This window comes from Dipteris shenzhenensis, chromosome 12 (genome assembly GCF_047967505.1).
Source record: "Dipteris shenzhenensis isolate YYH24624 ecotype China chromosome 12, Dip_SZ_1.0, whole genome shotgun sequence".
Classification (NCBI taxonomy): Eukaryota; Viridiplantae; Streptophyta; class Polypodiopsida; order Gleicheniales; family Dipteridaceae; genus Dipteris; species Dipteris shenzhenensis.
This window is the reverse complement of record NC_141607.1, coordinates 3,230,129-3,245,514: the sequence shown is the minus strand read 5'-3', so window position 1 is coordinate 3,245,514 and position 15,386 is coordinate 3,230,129. Positions and strand designations below refer to the sequence as shown.

The following is a 15,386-nucleotide window of genomic DNA, read 5'->3' as shown; positions in this document are numbered from 1 at the left end:
ACTTCATTATAGCCGATAGCAAGTATTAAAGAGTATCTCTGAGATGTTATAATGCAAAATGCAAGTACCTAAAATGCATCAATTGGAAGCCTAGCCTCAATCAAATTGAGATTGCAAGGATGGGATATAAATATGCAACAATTGTAAGACACCAGTACACATTGTTGCATGTAAAAAGAGACCTTTTGCACCATGCAAGATTTCAACTTCAAGGGACACAAGATTACAGGAGGAAGAGAAAGATTGATGAACATAGTAGAGCAGAGGAAGCAATGTGATAGTTAATCTAATGGCCATTGCTGACCCATAAAATTTCCTTTTTGTAACTCCCGAGCACCATTCACTTTCCTTTTGAAAATTTGCAAGCAAAAGCCAACTATTATTGCCTTATGAAAATTGGTTACCTCTCCCTTGATTGTGTTTTATGTTATCAATCAACAAAGATGTCTTCAGTATTGTGCATCCTCACTCACCTACCCAAGTGCCACTGCCATGCTAACAAATTGTGTATTGAATGAGCTATGCCAACATTTCAATGGTGGTGTTCTATACTATCAATTAATGAAGATGCCTTGCTATTGTGCATCCTTGCTCACCTACTCAAGTGCCATTGGATCATCTTTCTATTGTAAGAGAAGAGTGTGGTGTATGCTAACCACAATGAAACAAGTAAGGGCATACCCTCATAAGATATCATTACTCACAATAAATCAATGACTAACTTGATAGCCCCAAAAGTGCTAACTAACCTCTCTATGACCACCCATGGGTTTGCTTTACCAAAACCCTTGGTGGCTATCTGACTCTAAGACCAAGCCCTCTAGGGGTTGGAGGGGGGAAGGGGGGAGGGGGACCAGGGGGGGTGAGGTGGGGGGAGGGAGGGAAGGAGGGGGAGTTGAGAGTTGTATTTTGAAAATCTTTTCATCATTGTAAAGGGACTAAAAGAAACTAGCTATTAAATATGACATCGAGAGTCGGGAGACTCCATATGGAAATTCCTACTGAGTGTTTCCAAAATTTTACAAAGTATATCTCTGTTCTAGTCTTATCATAGGATGACCTTCATTACATCAATCTAAGAATGACAGTCTTAGGCTTAGATTTGAATTCCCTAGTCATCACTTGTCCCTCCCTATAAACCACCCCATTTGCCTTCTTTCCTAGCGTCCTTTGGTAAGTTTAATGGCTCTTTATTCGAGCTAGGTCAAAGTGAGCCAGGAGCCTCTTAAATATCACCTTGTCTTTAGAAAAGATTGTGACTGTGTTTCCTTTTGATTAACATTCCACATGACACTTGATCCCATTCAATTTGTGGTATTTTCTCCTTGAGGCCATGGGTTCTATCTTCAATGTCTCCCTCCTAATCAAACCAACTATCTGAAAAATTCCCTCATGCGTAAGATCAATTGCCCTTGCTTGCTGCTCTTTCACCTCCACATGGAGGTCAACTTGTTCACTTTTTCATTGACATAGAGATAATCTCTTATTTCATTAACCTCACCCGAGTGGTGATCATTTCTTGAACCATAGAAAGAAGCCATGGTAGTGGTGGGGATGTACTACATTTGTGTAGCACCTCTTTAATGACTTCTTGTTTTCCATTTTTTTCCGTGTCATGAACTCTCCTTTCCATAGCTACAAATCGAAGCATGAGCTCTTAGATTTCCTGATGCAAGTAGTTAATCTGCTTCTAAGGATTGAAATAGCCCTATGTCTCTAACATGTCTTTGGAGAGAGAGAGAGAGAGAGAGAGAGAGAGAGAGAGGATCACATGTAGCTCACTTGTACTACAATGATACGTGCTTTGACCCTAAAAATTTCCCCTTCCACTAGACTATACATATAGGTATGTGTTAAAAGATGAATGTGACTCTCTACTTACGATAAGACCAGAGTCCAAGTTCTCTTTTCTTAGGTGGAGTTGGTTGATACAAAATGAGACACATAGGAGAGAGAAGAAAGAGAGAGAGAGAGAGAGGAAAGAGAGAGAGAGAGAGAGGAAAGAGAGAGAGAGAGATTTATCAATGTCTATAAATGGCCAAAGAAGCTTATGAGACCAATAAGTTGTTACATCGGATACCCAAGCTCCTCTTGATCAATGTCTACAAATGGCCAAAGAAGCTCATGAGACCAATAAGTTGTTATATCGGATACCCAAACCCCCCTTGATGGGGTGAACAATATATGCCATATCAAGAAATAGAGATGTACATTGGACATGTGCCCAATCTCCATTGATAGATCATATGCATATTGTGAGTGAGATGGGCATTGTGCAAGTAGAATACGTGTCCCATGGGGTACATTTCTGTTGTCATGCTTTGCTCAACTCACTCAACAGAAATATGTGGTCTATGAGACAAAGACAAGATTATAATGTAGCACTAGCATGCACAAAGCAAGCCTTCAAGTGCTTCTTTCCATCCAACACTTGAGTATCTATAGAGTAGTCGGAGATGGTGACGGTTTAATCTGAACATAAAAATGTGGTGATCCATTGCCTCATTGTCATCAAAAGCTGAAATAGAGGTTAAGGTCTCACAATCAGCATTGGCGTTATGGAATCGTGCGTCCATGTTTGGATGGATTGTGATCACTTGGATGGTGAAGCTAGCCATGATAATTCCGACTTCTTCATCTCTGCTAGTTCCCTAAGTAAAGCAGTTTGAGATGCTAGCGTGAATGCAACCAATCATGTCACATCTAGCTCTCCAAGTGGTATTCATTCGAAGACAATCGATGCCAGAGCACTGGTAAGAGAGTCGACAAACCATGCTTTTTAGTTTAGTGAAATAGAATTCGAAAGAAATAGCCGAGAGAAGAAACTCGAAGACATAAATCCATCATGCAGAGCATGAAAAACAAACCACTCACACAGTATGAGCAGATGAAAAACTTTATGGTTTATTTGCTCAATGCAAAGACAAATCAGAATGGTATATACAAAAAAAAAATAAGTACTACTGTCAAATAACCAATGGAGAGCCTAAGCGCTAAGAGAGAGAGAATACTTACATAATGACTAGCACTCCCATTGTCACTTAACCCTTGACAATGATTCTAAGGTCTTTGTCATGTATGTACCAGTTGATGTTCTAGATTGATAACATCTAGAGGCTGGCTACACTCTCATGTAATGTGGTGGGTAGGCGAATCAAGTGTAATACAAACTTTGTTGATCATATCCATTAAAATCCATCATACAAAGTAATCAGATTATTATCATGATGAACCCCACCCAAAGCTATGTAACTAGTTTTAGAGTGTGGTAGAATGACTGAAAAGGGACCATATGATCAGCGCATTCATGAATCTTCCCATCTTCACACAGATTAAATATGCTAGATTGATATCGTCTAGAGGCTGGCTATGCTCTCATGTATTGTGGTGGGTAGGCAAATCAAGTGATGCCTGGGAAACCCTGACCCCATTATGCACTAAATGAAGATTTCCTAACCATTACTAATCTTTTATGACACCTGACTAGTAACCATTCCTAATCCTTTGTGACACCTGACTAGTAACCATTGAGTCATTATTTCAAGGAGGTCCAACATAAGACGATAAAACTCAATATGCATTGGTATACCATGGTACTAGAGCACAAATACAAAAACATGAATAACAAGCCTATGTATAGTATAAAATTGCACCTCGGCAATATATCAAGAGCTTGCCCTTCAGCACGCAGATAGAAATGGAAGAAGACCATAGAAAATTTCCTTGAAGGAAGATTTATAATTTGCATTTTCTTGTAGCTATATTTGCCATTCAGAAATATAACTCTTTTGTCTCCTATATACGCATAACAGGGTTATTTCCCTAAATCCTTGCATAATTCCATGCTCTTTGAGTCTGATAGCCTATGCTCATTTGCTCTCATATGGTTGAGCATGCGTATCAATCCAACTGAAGAAACCTATTACCATTTAAAGTTATTTACATATGCAGACCACATCTGCTAAAACATAGGAGCAATAGCTTTGCATGTGAGAATTTATTACTCAGCATGTCAAAATTTCAATTTATTGAGCTCTGGATTAAAAGAGTTATGACTTTCTAAATAGCTTGGAGGCCAATAAATTGGGCTGCATAAAAGAATCAAGGGAAATTGAATAAAATATAATCATTCGCCACCATGGATGAATCCTCAGCATGCTTGGTGAATTATGCCTTTCATGGAGCTGTGTTTGTAAGCAATGTCTTCAGCTCTTTCTTGTTAACCTGCAAAGGCATACATGTGTGTTGATTTCTATTGACAACCCTTGATACAACATAAATATATAAGGTAAGAGGATTCAAGAAACCTTGTCCAAGATTTCAATTGCATTGAGCCTGGCAAATTTCAAAAATAAACAGTGAATATCTGCATACCTTTCCCATCGCATTTCGAGGCATTGTTTCCCAAATTTGTAATTTTGCTGGAATCTGCCGTGCATTCATAGAATTAGATAGGATTGGCATAGAATTCAAACATTTTGCAAGCTGTATGTATTTCAAACAATTACATAAGACTCATGCGGTGCCTGCTTAGTGGGTTTGGGCTTCATGTTTTCCTGTACAATCATTTGTTATATGTATCTACAAATGTTGTCTGGTATTTGTATGTGCAGACAATTAAATGATCCAGATTTTTTTCTACAGAACAAAAATGGGCATAATATCTCCAAAATGTTAACGTATAACAAAAATACATAGATGACCTAAAACATCCACATTCATGCATAGGAAGGCCCAAGGTCTAAGGGAGGACTGTGAGAGGGATGAAAGGGAGCAATTTTTTTAACAGACAAACCACATCAATCCATGGGGACGCTATGAATGCAAGTGGCAGGGCATGTTGAATTCCTAAACAAGAGTGGGTCAATGAGGACCAACTGAAGCTGCGACAAAAATTGAAGGAGCAGAAGGATGAATGTAAACAAAGATATGTGCATGGCATATAATAGTAAACTCTGTAGCCAGTTTGCTAATGATAAGAAAATCTTTTAATTGTGCTACAATCCACTACTGTATGAGATTCAATAGGAAATTCTTCTTATATGGGGATAACATACTTGTTGAAGACTGTTTAACTGTACCTTGGCCTTACATTTTTGTACCTACATTGCCTTCATTGGAGCTGATTCGTTTTTCTGTTTGAAGCCATCTTTTGGCTTCCAAATAGAAACATGTTATTTGAAGGAAGTGGCTTCAGTGGCTCAGCCTCACCTTCAGCTAGGTGGTACCCCCTTGTGCCCTCACCTCAGCCTCTCAGCCATCCCCCTCCCCCTCCCCTCAACCCTCTCAGCCCTTCTCAGCCTTCTCAGCCCCAGCCCTTCCATGCTGCCCTCTCCAAGTGACGGACGGAATTTTATTGGTTTGAATCGGCCACGAGAGGAGGGTAGAACTCTCTGAAGAGTACTTCTGAAGCTATCCCAACTTTCAGAATGGTAGCCATGAGAGGGGAGGTAGGAGATCTTAGATGGGTTGACGTAAAGATCCATCTAGGGCTGTCCATCCAATCTCCTCCCTGAGAAGGTGTGCATGTCTGTATACTGCGTAAGAAAAAATCCTTCCATGGCTCCTGACCAGGCATCAAACCTCTGACCACCATCTTGCAAAGCAAGGCTCTACACTGCATGTCTGGATCAATAATATTGAGACCCCCTTCCTCAATGGGTAGAATAAGGGTCTCCCAAGCCACCCTGGCTATCACATCTGAAGTGCCGTCTAATCCACTCCACAAAAAATTCCTGATAGGTCTCTTGAGCTGAGTGATACTGCTTGTCGATTGGCACCAACAAGAGCGAACAAACCAGGCTATAGCCAACAATACCTGGTTTACAACCATCACTCTGGATGCAAGGTCAAGTTTGGCTGAACTCCAAAATAGGAGTTTCCTCCTGATGCTCTCCAACACGGGAGCGAACTGCTGTGCTGGAGAAATGCCCACCCCAACCTGGCATCCAAGATACTTGATGGAGACACCCCTCTGAATCCAAGTAAAGCCAATATCAGCACCCCAATCTGGAGTGTCCTCATCACTAATCCAAAAACCATTGGATTAGTTCCAATTAATGTGAGTCCCTACTGCAATGCAAAACAAATCCAAGGCTGTCCTGAAAGAGGTGAGTGTCTGTGGAGTGGCATCCAAAAAAATAGCCATGTCATCTGCCAACTCACTATCCAACAACTCCTCTTCCTGTCTCAACGGAAGTCTCAACCCAAAAATATCAGCTTGAGCTCTAATATAGAGGCTCATAGCTTCAGCCACAAATAAGAATAGAAAGGGGGCTAGAGGGCATCCCTGGCAGACTGATCTAGAAATCTGGAACCTATCTCCCTTGACTCCACCAATGAGTACCTGGCTATGGGCTAACTTGTAAAGAGCAAAAACCCCTCTAGTCCACAAATATGAAAATCCAAAGCGAAGAAGGGTTCCCTCTAGAAAACCCCAATCTACCCTGTCATATGCTTTTCGAAGTACAGGAGTAGAATTGCCAGTCATGGCCCTCATGTATAGCCCACTCATGATGCCAAACAACCTGTCTCGCATCATCTCTAGCCTGTGAATCAGGATCTGCAGTCAGAAGGGAGGCATAGTAATCTGAAGCGATCTGCGTGACGGCATCTGGATGTGTCTGAAGTACCCCGCCTGAGTCAACAAGCTGCGAAACACTCTCTCTACTATGACTAGGGCCAAAAGTAGAGAAGAACTGCTTGTTGACTCTACCTCCGATCTGTTACAAAGAAACACCCCTGACTACATGACAACAGGTGTTGACCACATGTCGACAGGTGTTGACCATATGACCACATCTCGACAGGCATTGACCACATGACAACAGGTGTTGACCACATGACGACAGGCGTTGACCACATGTCGATAGGTGTTGACCACATGTTGACCATGTGTCAACACAAGTCAGCCACATGACACGAGGAGTTGACCACACGGGTTCATCCAGGAGTACTATCCAAGGCAATCATGCATCAACACATGTTAACCACAGCTCGACACATGTCAACCACAAGTCGACCAGGAGTACCATGCCCAAGGAGATCTCATCCAGACCTACCCACATGGAGAGTGAGCTTAGCACATGGAGAAGTCAGGAGTATTTACAATTACACAGTGGTTCAGTCATTGAGTGGTGCGGTGATCCAGCTCACCTGCACATGGAGAATTTACACTATCCTGACTAGAAGAGGCTGGGGAGTTAGGGAGTGGTCGTAGCCATCAAGAGAGCCAGCGACGCAACAGCTATCCTCAATAGCTAAGGAGATAAGAGGATGACCAATGGGAAGAAAGGGGGAGATTCTCAGCGAAGAAGCGACCCTCCAAGGCAGGGATGAGGATGAAAACGAAGGTGGAGAGGGGAGGGGATAGTCAACATTGAGCATTCGGTGTTCGGCATTGGAGTGGGAGAAAGGAGAGTGTGAGGAGAGATAGAGACTAGAGCTGCAAGCCCACCAAGGAGAGAGTGTGGAAAGACTTGTGTGTTGCGACTTGTGACCTGTAGATGTCCAGTGATATGTACTTTGGCCATCTTGGTCACTTTCTCATTTTTCCTGTCTCTTTCCAATATGGGGATTGTTCACTAGTGCATGACAAGGTCTTCTTCTGCTTATGTTCTCGAGTTCTCATGCGATTGTCATTTAGCATAGTGCACTCGTACGTTGTTGTTCACTGCAATACAACATACCACACTCGCACACCACTGCACAGTGCACTCTGCGCGATCCATTGCATTAGAGCATTGCAACACTCATGCTTCTCATGCCAGCGGCCTTTGGCCTCCGGTAACACCTCGAGAAGGATAGGAACACCTCCCCTCAGACAGTTTATGGCGATAACGGTGGGACACTATTGGTGTTGATTAGCAAGAGGGAAGTGGAGTTCTAGGGTCCTAGAGGAGAGAGTTCACTTATGAGGTGGAAGGCTTACCTTACTAGGGCATGCTGAAACAGGCATTGAGGCGTCGAAGGCATACAACATCTGCAACATCTACTGACTCTACATCTCAGTCCGTACAGGTGCCCAAGAACCCACTAGTTACTTTCACCCCATCTTGGTTGAGAGAAGTGGAGGGGGACTTTCCCCTTGAAGATACTCTAGCACATACAGGACTGAGAATGGGTGAGCCAAGTACCTCAACATTCCAATGCATTGCCCATGTTGATGAGGCACGGAACTGGCGGTATCTCAACATTGGGACTGAGGACCAACCTCGGCATTTGAAGTTATCCACTTGGGTCTGGGAACATGACTATCTACTAGCTGCAGTGATAGACTCTTTGTGGATGTCTTTGCCTGATCCTACAAGGATCTGAAGGGGGTGCCCGCTGATTTATGGAGCATCGCATCGAGTTATATTCAGATGCAGACCCTATGATTAAAGGTCCATACTGCATGAAGCCCAACTATGGCAAGGCAGTCCAAACAGATATACAGAAAATGGAGCAAGCACGATTAATCTACCCAGTGGATTACTTTGATTGGGTCAGCGGAATTGTCATTGTTCCCAAAAGAGAGACTGGCAAACTCAGAATATGTGTTGACTATCGGAGTTTGAATGATGCAACACGACGTGATAGGTTCCCCCTTCCCTTCACAGATAGAGTGTTGGAGACAGTGGCAGGACATGCTTTATACTCATTCATGGATGGATATAGCGGGTACAACCAAGTCCAAGTGAAAGAATAGGATCAGCCCAAGACTACCTTTGTCACTCAATCGGGAACATACGCCTACCGAATGATGCCCTTTGGATTATGTAATGCCCTGGCAACATTTCAACGACTTGTAACCAAACTCTTTTAGGAGAATATCGGCAAGTTTCTTGAGGTATTTCTAGATGACTTCTCTGTTTTTTATGGTAAATCGGCCTCCCATCTTGATCCAGCCATACAAAATGATCATCTACATAAGTTGAGATGGGTCTTTGATAAGTGCAGAGAAGTGCGCTTGTGTTTGAACCTTGACAAATGTTTCTTTCTCACACTCCGAGGTGTTCTTCTTGGTCATATTGTTTCTCTCGATGGCATGACTACTGACCCCGCAAAGGTAGAGGTGATCATCTCATTGCCTATCCCTCATACACCCAAAGAGGTGAAGTCCTTCTTAGGGCATGTAGGATATTACCGAAGGTTCATACGTTTCTATGCCGACATTGCTGTTGCACTAACAGAACTCCTACATCAAGACCGATCTTTTGTTTGGGCCACCCCGCAACAACTGGCCTTTGATGATCTGAAGCATCGCCTCATGAAGGCCCCCATCCTCCGGCGGCTCGATTGGGATGTAATTTTTCATGTCCATGTGGATGCTAGTGGGTGGACAGTAGGTGCTATACTAGCTCAACCTGACCTACCAAGATTGATTTGCCCATCTACTTCGCCAGCCAACAACTCAATGAAGTAGAACGCAATTACAGTACCATAGAAAGGGAGGGCCTCGGCATGGTTTATGCCATGACCAAGTATCATCACTACCTCTTGGGCAACAAGTTTGTGATCATCATTGATCATCAAGCTTTTAAGTATTTATTGAATAAGCCTACTCTTGGTGGCCGGTTAAGTAGATGGATTTTTCAAGAAGTTGAATTCGACATTGTGGTGAGGGCTGGCACACTGCATCACCTGCAAACCACTTGTCCAGGTTACATTCCGGGGAACCAGCCAGTGGTATCACCGATGAATTACCCGATGCAGGCCTTTTCGGGGTGATAGCACTACCTGATGAATGGTGGACTGCTTCCCACCATGGTATGCCAACATAGTACACCTCTTGTCTACACGTGGCTTTCCTCCAAGTCTGACTCCAACAGAGAAACGCAAGCGGATCCTTCAAGCTACTCCTTTTAAGTTGATTGTAGGTCGATTGTACAAGCTTGGGAAGGACCAGATCTTGAGAGGGTGTGTGCTTCCCCACGAGACACAATGCATTATTGAAGAGGCACACAGTGGCATAGGTGGAGGGCATATGGCCTCAAATGCTACTACTCGGAAGATCATGCATGCGGGGATTCCGATGGCCCAAGCTCTTCTGTGACTACCATGCTCATGTGACCCGATGTGATTCATGTCAACGAACAGGCCCCAAGCCTACATGGCACGAGTACCTTCCTCTCAAACCATTCACTCCAGTGCCCCCCTTCTATCATTGGTGATTGGATTTCATTGGGCCCATCTCTCTTACCACACGTCGACGGAACAAATATGCTCCGCTTGCCACCGACTATGGAACCAAATGGGTCGAAGCCAAGGCAATCAAGAACTGTAAAGCCTAGGTAGTACCCACATTTCTATATGACCAGATCATCTCTTGGTTTGGCTGTCCTGTTGAGTTGATGAGTGATAAAGGATCTCACTTCCTAAATAACACCATTGCTGCACTGGTTCACATGCTACACATACTTCACAAATTTTCATCTCCCTATTACCCACGTGCCAATGGTCTAGCTGAGAGCTCAAATCGCACAATGTGCGGGATCATGCTTCGCCTTTGCCTAAGTTCTTTAGCAGATTGGGATGACATACTTCCAGCTGCTTTATTCGCCTACCGAACTACTTAGGCGAGTACTGGGTATTCACCCTTCGAGCTGGTCTATGGACTGGAGGCTGTCATGCCTTATGAATTTCATCTTGACACCCACAAAGTTCTTCTAGACAAAAATGACAACTTTGAAGCCTGCACAATGGAATGCTTGTGGGATTTGGAGGCACTAGCAGAGCATCGACGTGAAGCTATCTTCGCTCAAGAAGTGTGGCAAAAACGACAGAAAGTTTGGCATGACCGGAACTTAAGAAAAGGGATTTCAAAGTTCATGATTTAGTACTCTTGTATTCCAGTAAGTTCCTCAAACACAAACCTAAGTTTGTAAGTAGTTGGACAGGCCCATTTTTCATTACCAAGCTTATCCCAAGTGGAGGAGTCCACTTTGGACGGCAGACTCCTACCTACACCAGTGAATGGGTCACGCATCAAGAGGTACCATGATCAATGAAAACACCCTCCTAGTCCTTGTATATATACTCTTGCCTTCTCCTTCCCTGGTCACATCTTCTCCTTCTGAGTACCACTTTCATTCTCTCCATGGGTCCTTCTCTTTGCACCTGGTGCCACTTTCTCTCTCTACAAGGGTCCTCCTCTCTGCACTTGGTGCCACTTTCTCTCTCTACAAGGGTCCTCTCTGCACCTAATGCCACTTTCTCTCTCTACATGGGTCCTCCTCTCTTCACCCTGTCACTTTCTCTAAGTGCGGCCTCTCTTTTTCACCCCGTGTCACTTTCTCTCTCTAAGTGAGACCTCTCTTTCACCCCATGTCACTTTCTCTCTCTAAGTGCGACCTTCCCTTTTCATCCCACGCCACTTTCTCTCTCTAAGTACGGCCTCCCTTTTTCACCTCATGTCACCTTCTCTCTCTAAGTGAGGCCTCCCCTTTTCACCCAGTGTCACTTTCTCTCTCAAAGTGCGACCTCCCCTTTTCATCCCATGCCACTCTCTCTCTCTCTCTAAGTGAGGCCTCCCTCTAATTGCGGCTTCCCTTTTTCACCTCGTGTCACTTTCTCTCTCTAAGTACGACCTCTTTTCATCTCGTGTCACTTTCTCTCTCTAACTATGGCCTCTCCTTTTCATCTTGTGTCACTTTTCTCTTCTCTTTTCACCCTCTGTCCAACCCCGTACCTCTCTCTTACAAAACCCTTCCCTTTCCATCCTCTGTCCAACCCCCCACCTCTCTCTTAGAAATCCATTCTCTTTCCACCCTCTGTCCAACCCCCCACCTCTCTCTTACAAATCCCTTCTCTTTCCACCCTATGTCCAACTCCCCACCTCACAAATCCCTTCCCTTTCCACCCTATGTCCAACCCCCCACCTCTCTCTTACAAATCCCTTCCCTTTCCACCCTATGTCCACCTCTTACAAACCCCTTCTCTTTCCACCCTATGTCCACCCCCCACCTCTCTCTTATAAAACGCTTCTCTTTCCACCTCTGTCCACCCCGTAGTACCTCACTATTCCAAAATGCTTCTCTTTCCACCCTCTGTCCACCTCCACCTCTCTCTTACAAAATTCATCCCTTTCCACCCCATTTCACCTTGCTATATTTAGCCCTACCCCTAGCGCTCCAGCCAAGTTTGGCATGTCTTCCCCTAAGTTTAGCACCTCCTTGCTATATTTAGCATCCCCTTCTAAATTTAGCGCCCTTTTATTAAAATTAGCACTCAATTTAGCAGTTCCTCTCCTTGCTTCCTACTATCCCTACCTTTAGCGGCGGCAAATTCCCTTTGTGGATCTCTCTCCACTTATTGCAACTACCCCTCCTTCTCTACTATCTCCTACCTCCGTCATCTACTCCCCCTCCCCTTTTTCACCTTTCTCACCACCTCCGCTACCTTGGCACCACCCGTGGCACTACCTTGGCCTCCTTGCCACCTTTCCCTTGGTGTCACCTTTCTCGCCACCTTTCTCCCCTGCCAGTCACTTCCTACTCCTCGCCACCTTCATCTCGTTGCTCCTACTGCTAGCGTCCCCTTGGCTTGTACAAGCCCCACTCCTCCTGCGCGCTTCCTTCCAGTAGCCTCCCCCTTGGCTGTTCCCTTTCCTCACTCTCTCATGCGCCTTTCTTCTAGCAGCCACCCCCTTGGCTGCGCCCTTTCCTCGCCAGCCCCTCTCCCTCACAAGCTACCCCCTCCAGCAGCGACATCAGCACCCCCTCTTCAGTCCTTGCCTCTCCAGACCTCGACATCGACACCACCTCCTCACTCTTTGCCTCTCCATAGGGAGCCATCGTTCATGCCTGCTGCCCGTGCCCTTCGCCACAAGTACAAACCCAAATTGCCTCGAGACTCTATTCGTTGACTTCCATACGGCTCGGGCAGCCCGCAGAACACGATCAAGACCACCCTCCATGACATCACTTGGCAAACGCACCGCAGATGACCAAGGTGCCGGGTCTACGCCATAGAGCACTTCCAAACACCCTGGAGTAGCTATAGATTCACCTCCCTCCAACAAGATCACTATCATATCAGATGAGAAGCTATCCCCTTTTTTTAGTTCCTCTGATTCAGATAATGGAGGCTTTGACTATTTGCCCCCCATAGGTACTATCAAGACACCATCCAAGGCATCTAGTGGGCACAATACCGGTGGCCGTGATTTGGCCCCACAAAGTACAGCTTGCGACCTTCCACCCCCTGCTTCATCTTCAAACCTTTCCTCGATCCCACACTTAAGCTATCTAGCATCTTGTCACCTGATGAGATAGTCCGCATGTGTCTCTCACGGAGTTTGCTGCTGTCACACTTCCCTCGGTGGACGTCCAAATGTTGACTACGTTTATTCAGTCTTATGACTTTATAACAGACACATTTGGATTCTTGAATTCCCATCATATGTTCACTCCTAGTCTCGTATCCACATATCTCCGTCTTCCCACACTCCCCTTTTTGCCACCTCACACTGACTCACTCACATTCTTGTCCTTCTTGTCAACATGTAAACCTCATCGCCGCGGACATGAGTGCAAGAAGGTTCTCAAGGGAAACAACAGAGAGGCGCTTTTAGCGAGGTATTTGTTCACTCACTTCTACTCTGCCCCGGGACACTTCTTCATCACCAAGGCGATCCATTCTGCCCTCAACTCCATTCTTTCCGTCACCCCCTACGATTTCACCTCACTCTTCTACTTTACCTTCCGTAACATGGTTCATAAGCGTGGAGGAACGTATACCTGTACCTATGGGCCCCACCTCACCTTCTTACTTCACCAGTGGAAGGCCAACTCTCCTTCCATTGTCACAGGTCGCCTCCCTCCTCTCCCCTCTTGTCACCGTCTCTGCCATCTCTTCCACTGTCACTTCCCCAGTTCTTGCCTCCTCTCCTCATTCGACAAGGAGGGCGCCTCGGTGAGCGCAACCTGATGCAGTCTACCTCGGAGCTTCTGTTACAGGTTTCCCATCAGTAACATGTCTCGTATCTCCATCAGTCACTTTGCCAGTGCCCGGACTTGCATCTCCATTAGTCACACTTGTTCCGGCTTCTCCAGGGACCTCTAGAGTTTCAATGAGTCTGGTTGCACCAGGTACACCCCATGTTATACCAGTGACAACAGATGTTGTACCAATGACTTCCTCGAAAAGTGTTATTTTGCGAAGGACTGCAGTTGTTCCATCTTCCCTCGCCACCACTTTCACCGATGCAGTCATCACCACAGTTCAGGCGACCTCTGACCATGTGTTGGATCTAAATCTTACTCTGGGACCTGACTCCCACGAGCTTTCTCAGGGGCTGTCCTCTTCGGGCGTACTTCACATTTCGGCCTTCCCACCACGACCACCACAGGGTAGAGACAGGAGTGGGAGCCCCTCCTAGGGAGATCCTCCATCAGCCACTTCACCATCAGAGGAGGTATTTGAGGGAGGGAGTTTGCCCAAGTCTGTGGATTGCCCACCCCTTCATCAGAATGATATGTTCATAGCTTACATAGCTGCTTCATCAGGCCCATCACTATCAAATGTTTCTCTTGTGGAAAAACAGAATGAAGATTACAACAAAATACTATCTGTTCTTCACAGGAAACGCTCACCAGTATGTGGGGAAGAGGAGGATTTGAATCAAATCTTCACCATTTCTTTGAAGGAATGCCTCGCACAAAACACGAAGACCTTGAGGGCCCCGACATGTTTTGCGCACTTAGATCAATTGGCACCTACAGGCAACCTGTCTACGCAGGAAGAGGGAGCTCTCCCTGACATGTTCGAGGAATTGGGGGATGTGATTAATTTGGCTGACAGGCTGAATTACAGCCTGGATCAAGAGGTCCTTACATCTTGCTCAGCGTATCATGGATGACACTTTCATGTAGCTGGGGACAGCCGTCTTCAATTCCACAAGTTATGCTCATAAGCTCCTCTCCCAGTAGCAACATTTGTAGTTAGAATTCGAGAGAGCTCAAGCAGCCCAACAGCGCGCCACAGAGGTGACACTTTGGCAACAGGAGGAAAGGTGGCACAAAGAGAAGGACTCAGCTATTCACGAGCGTGACATCGCTTGGAACATTCAGTGGGCTGCCCTTGAGGATTGCCTCCATAGTCACAAGCAAGAATGGGAAGCAGAAATGACAATAGTATAGAGCCAGCATGCAAAAGATCTGGCAACTTTGCAAAGCCAGCATGCCACAGGGGTAATCAGATTTCGGCAGGAGATCGAACAGTTAAAGGAGTCGTTTGTCTTCCTCAGAGATTGCCCATGAAAAATCAGAATCTAGAGTGGCCGAATTGGAAAAGAAGCGTTCATCCATGGAGGAAGAATTCATAAACCTTCAGACATAGTTGGCCACCCTCCAGACTTCCCATTCCACCTTGCAAGGGCAAAAGGATCATTACTACCGGCGATA

At 45.2% G+C, this 15,386-nt stretch overlaps 1 protein-coding gene across 6 annotated transcripts in view; it reads right to left on the bottom strand.

The window, feature by feature from the left end:
* Nucleotides 1-3,723: 3,723 nt before the first annotated feature.
* LOC147895687 (putative CoA ligase CCL8) overlaps nucleotides 3,724-15,386 on the bottom strand; it is an 86,830-nt gene continuing 75,167 nt past the window's right edge. For 4 of the 6 annotated variants that reach the window (XM_087382717.1, XM_087382716.1, XM_087382719.1 and 1 more), the window contains 2 exons: nucleotides 4,375-4,428; nucleotides 3,724-4,224 (listed from right to left, as the gene is read on the bottom strand). In XM_087382717.1, coding sequence (XP_087238843.1) covers nucleotides 4,177-4,224; nucleotides 4,375-4,428 — 102 coding nt within the window. In that variant the 3' untranslated portion in view covers nucleotides 3,724-4,176. The remainder of the gene's footprint in view (nucleotides 4,225-4,374; nucleotides 4,429-15,386) is intronic. The other 2 variants (XR_015541896.1, XM_087382715.1) reach the window with 2 other exon arrangements.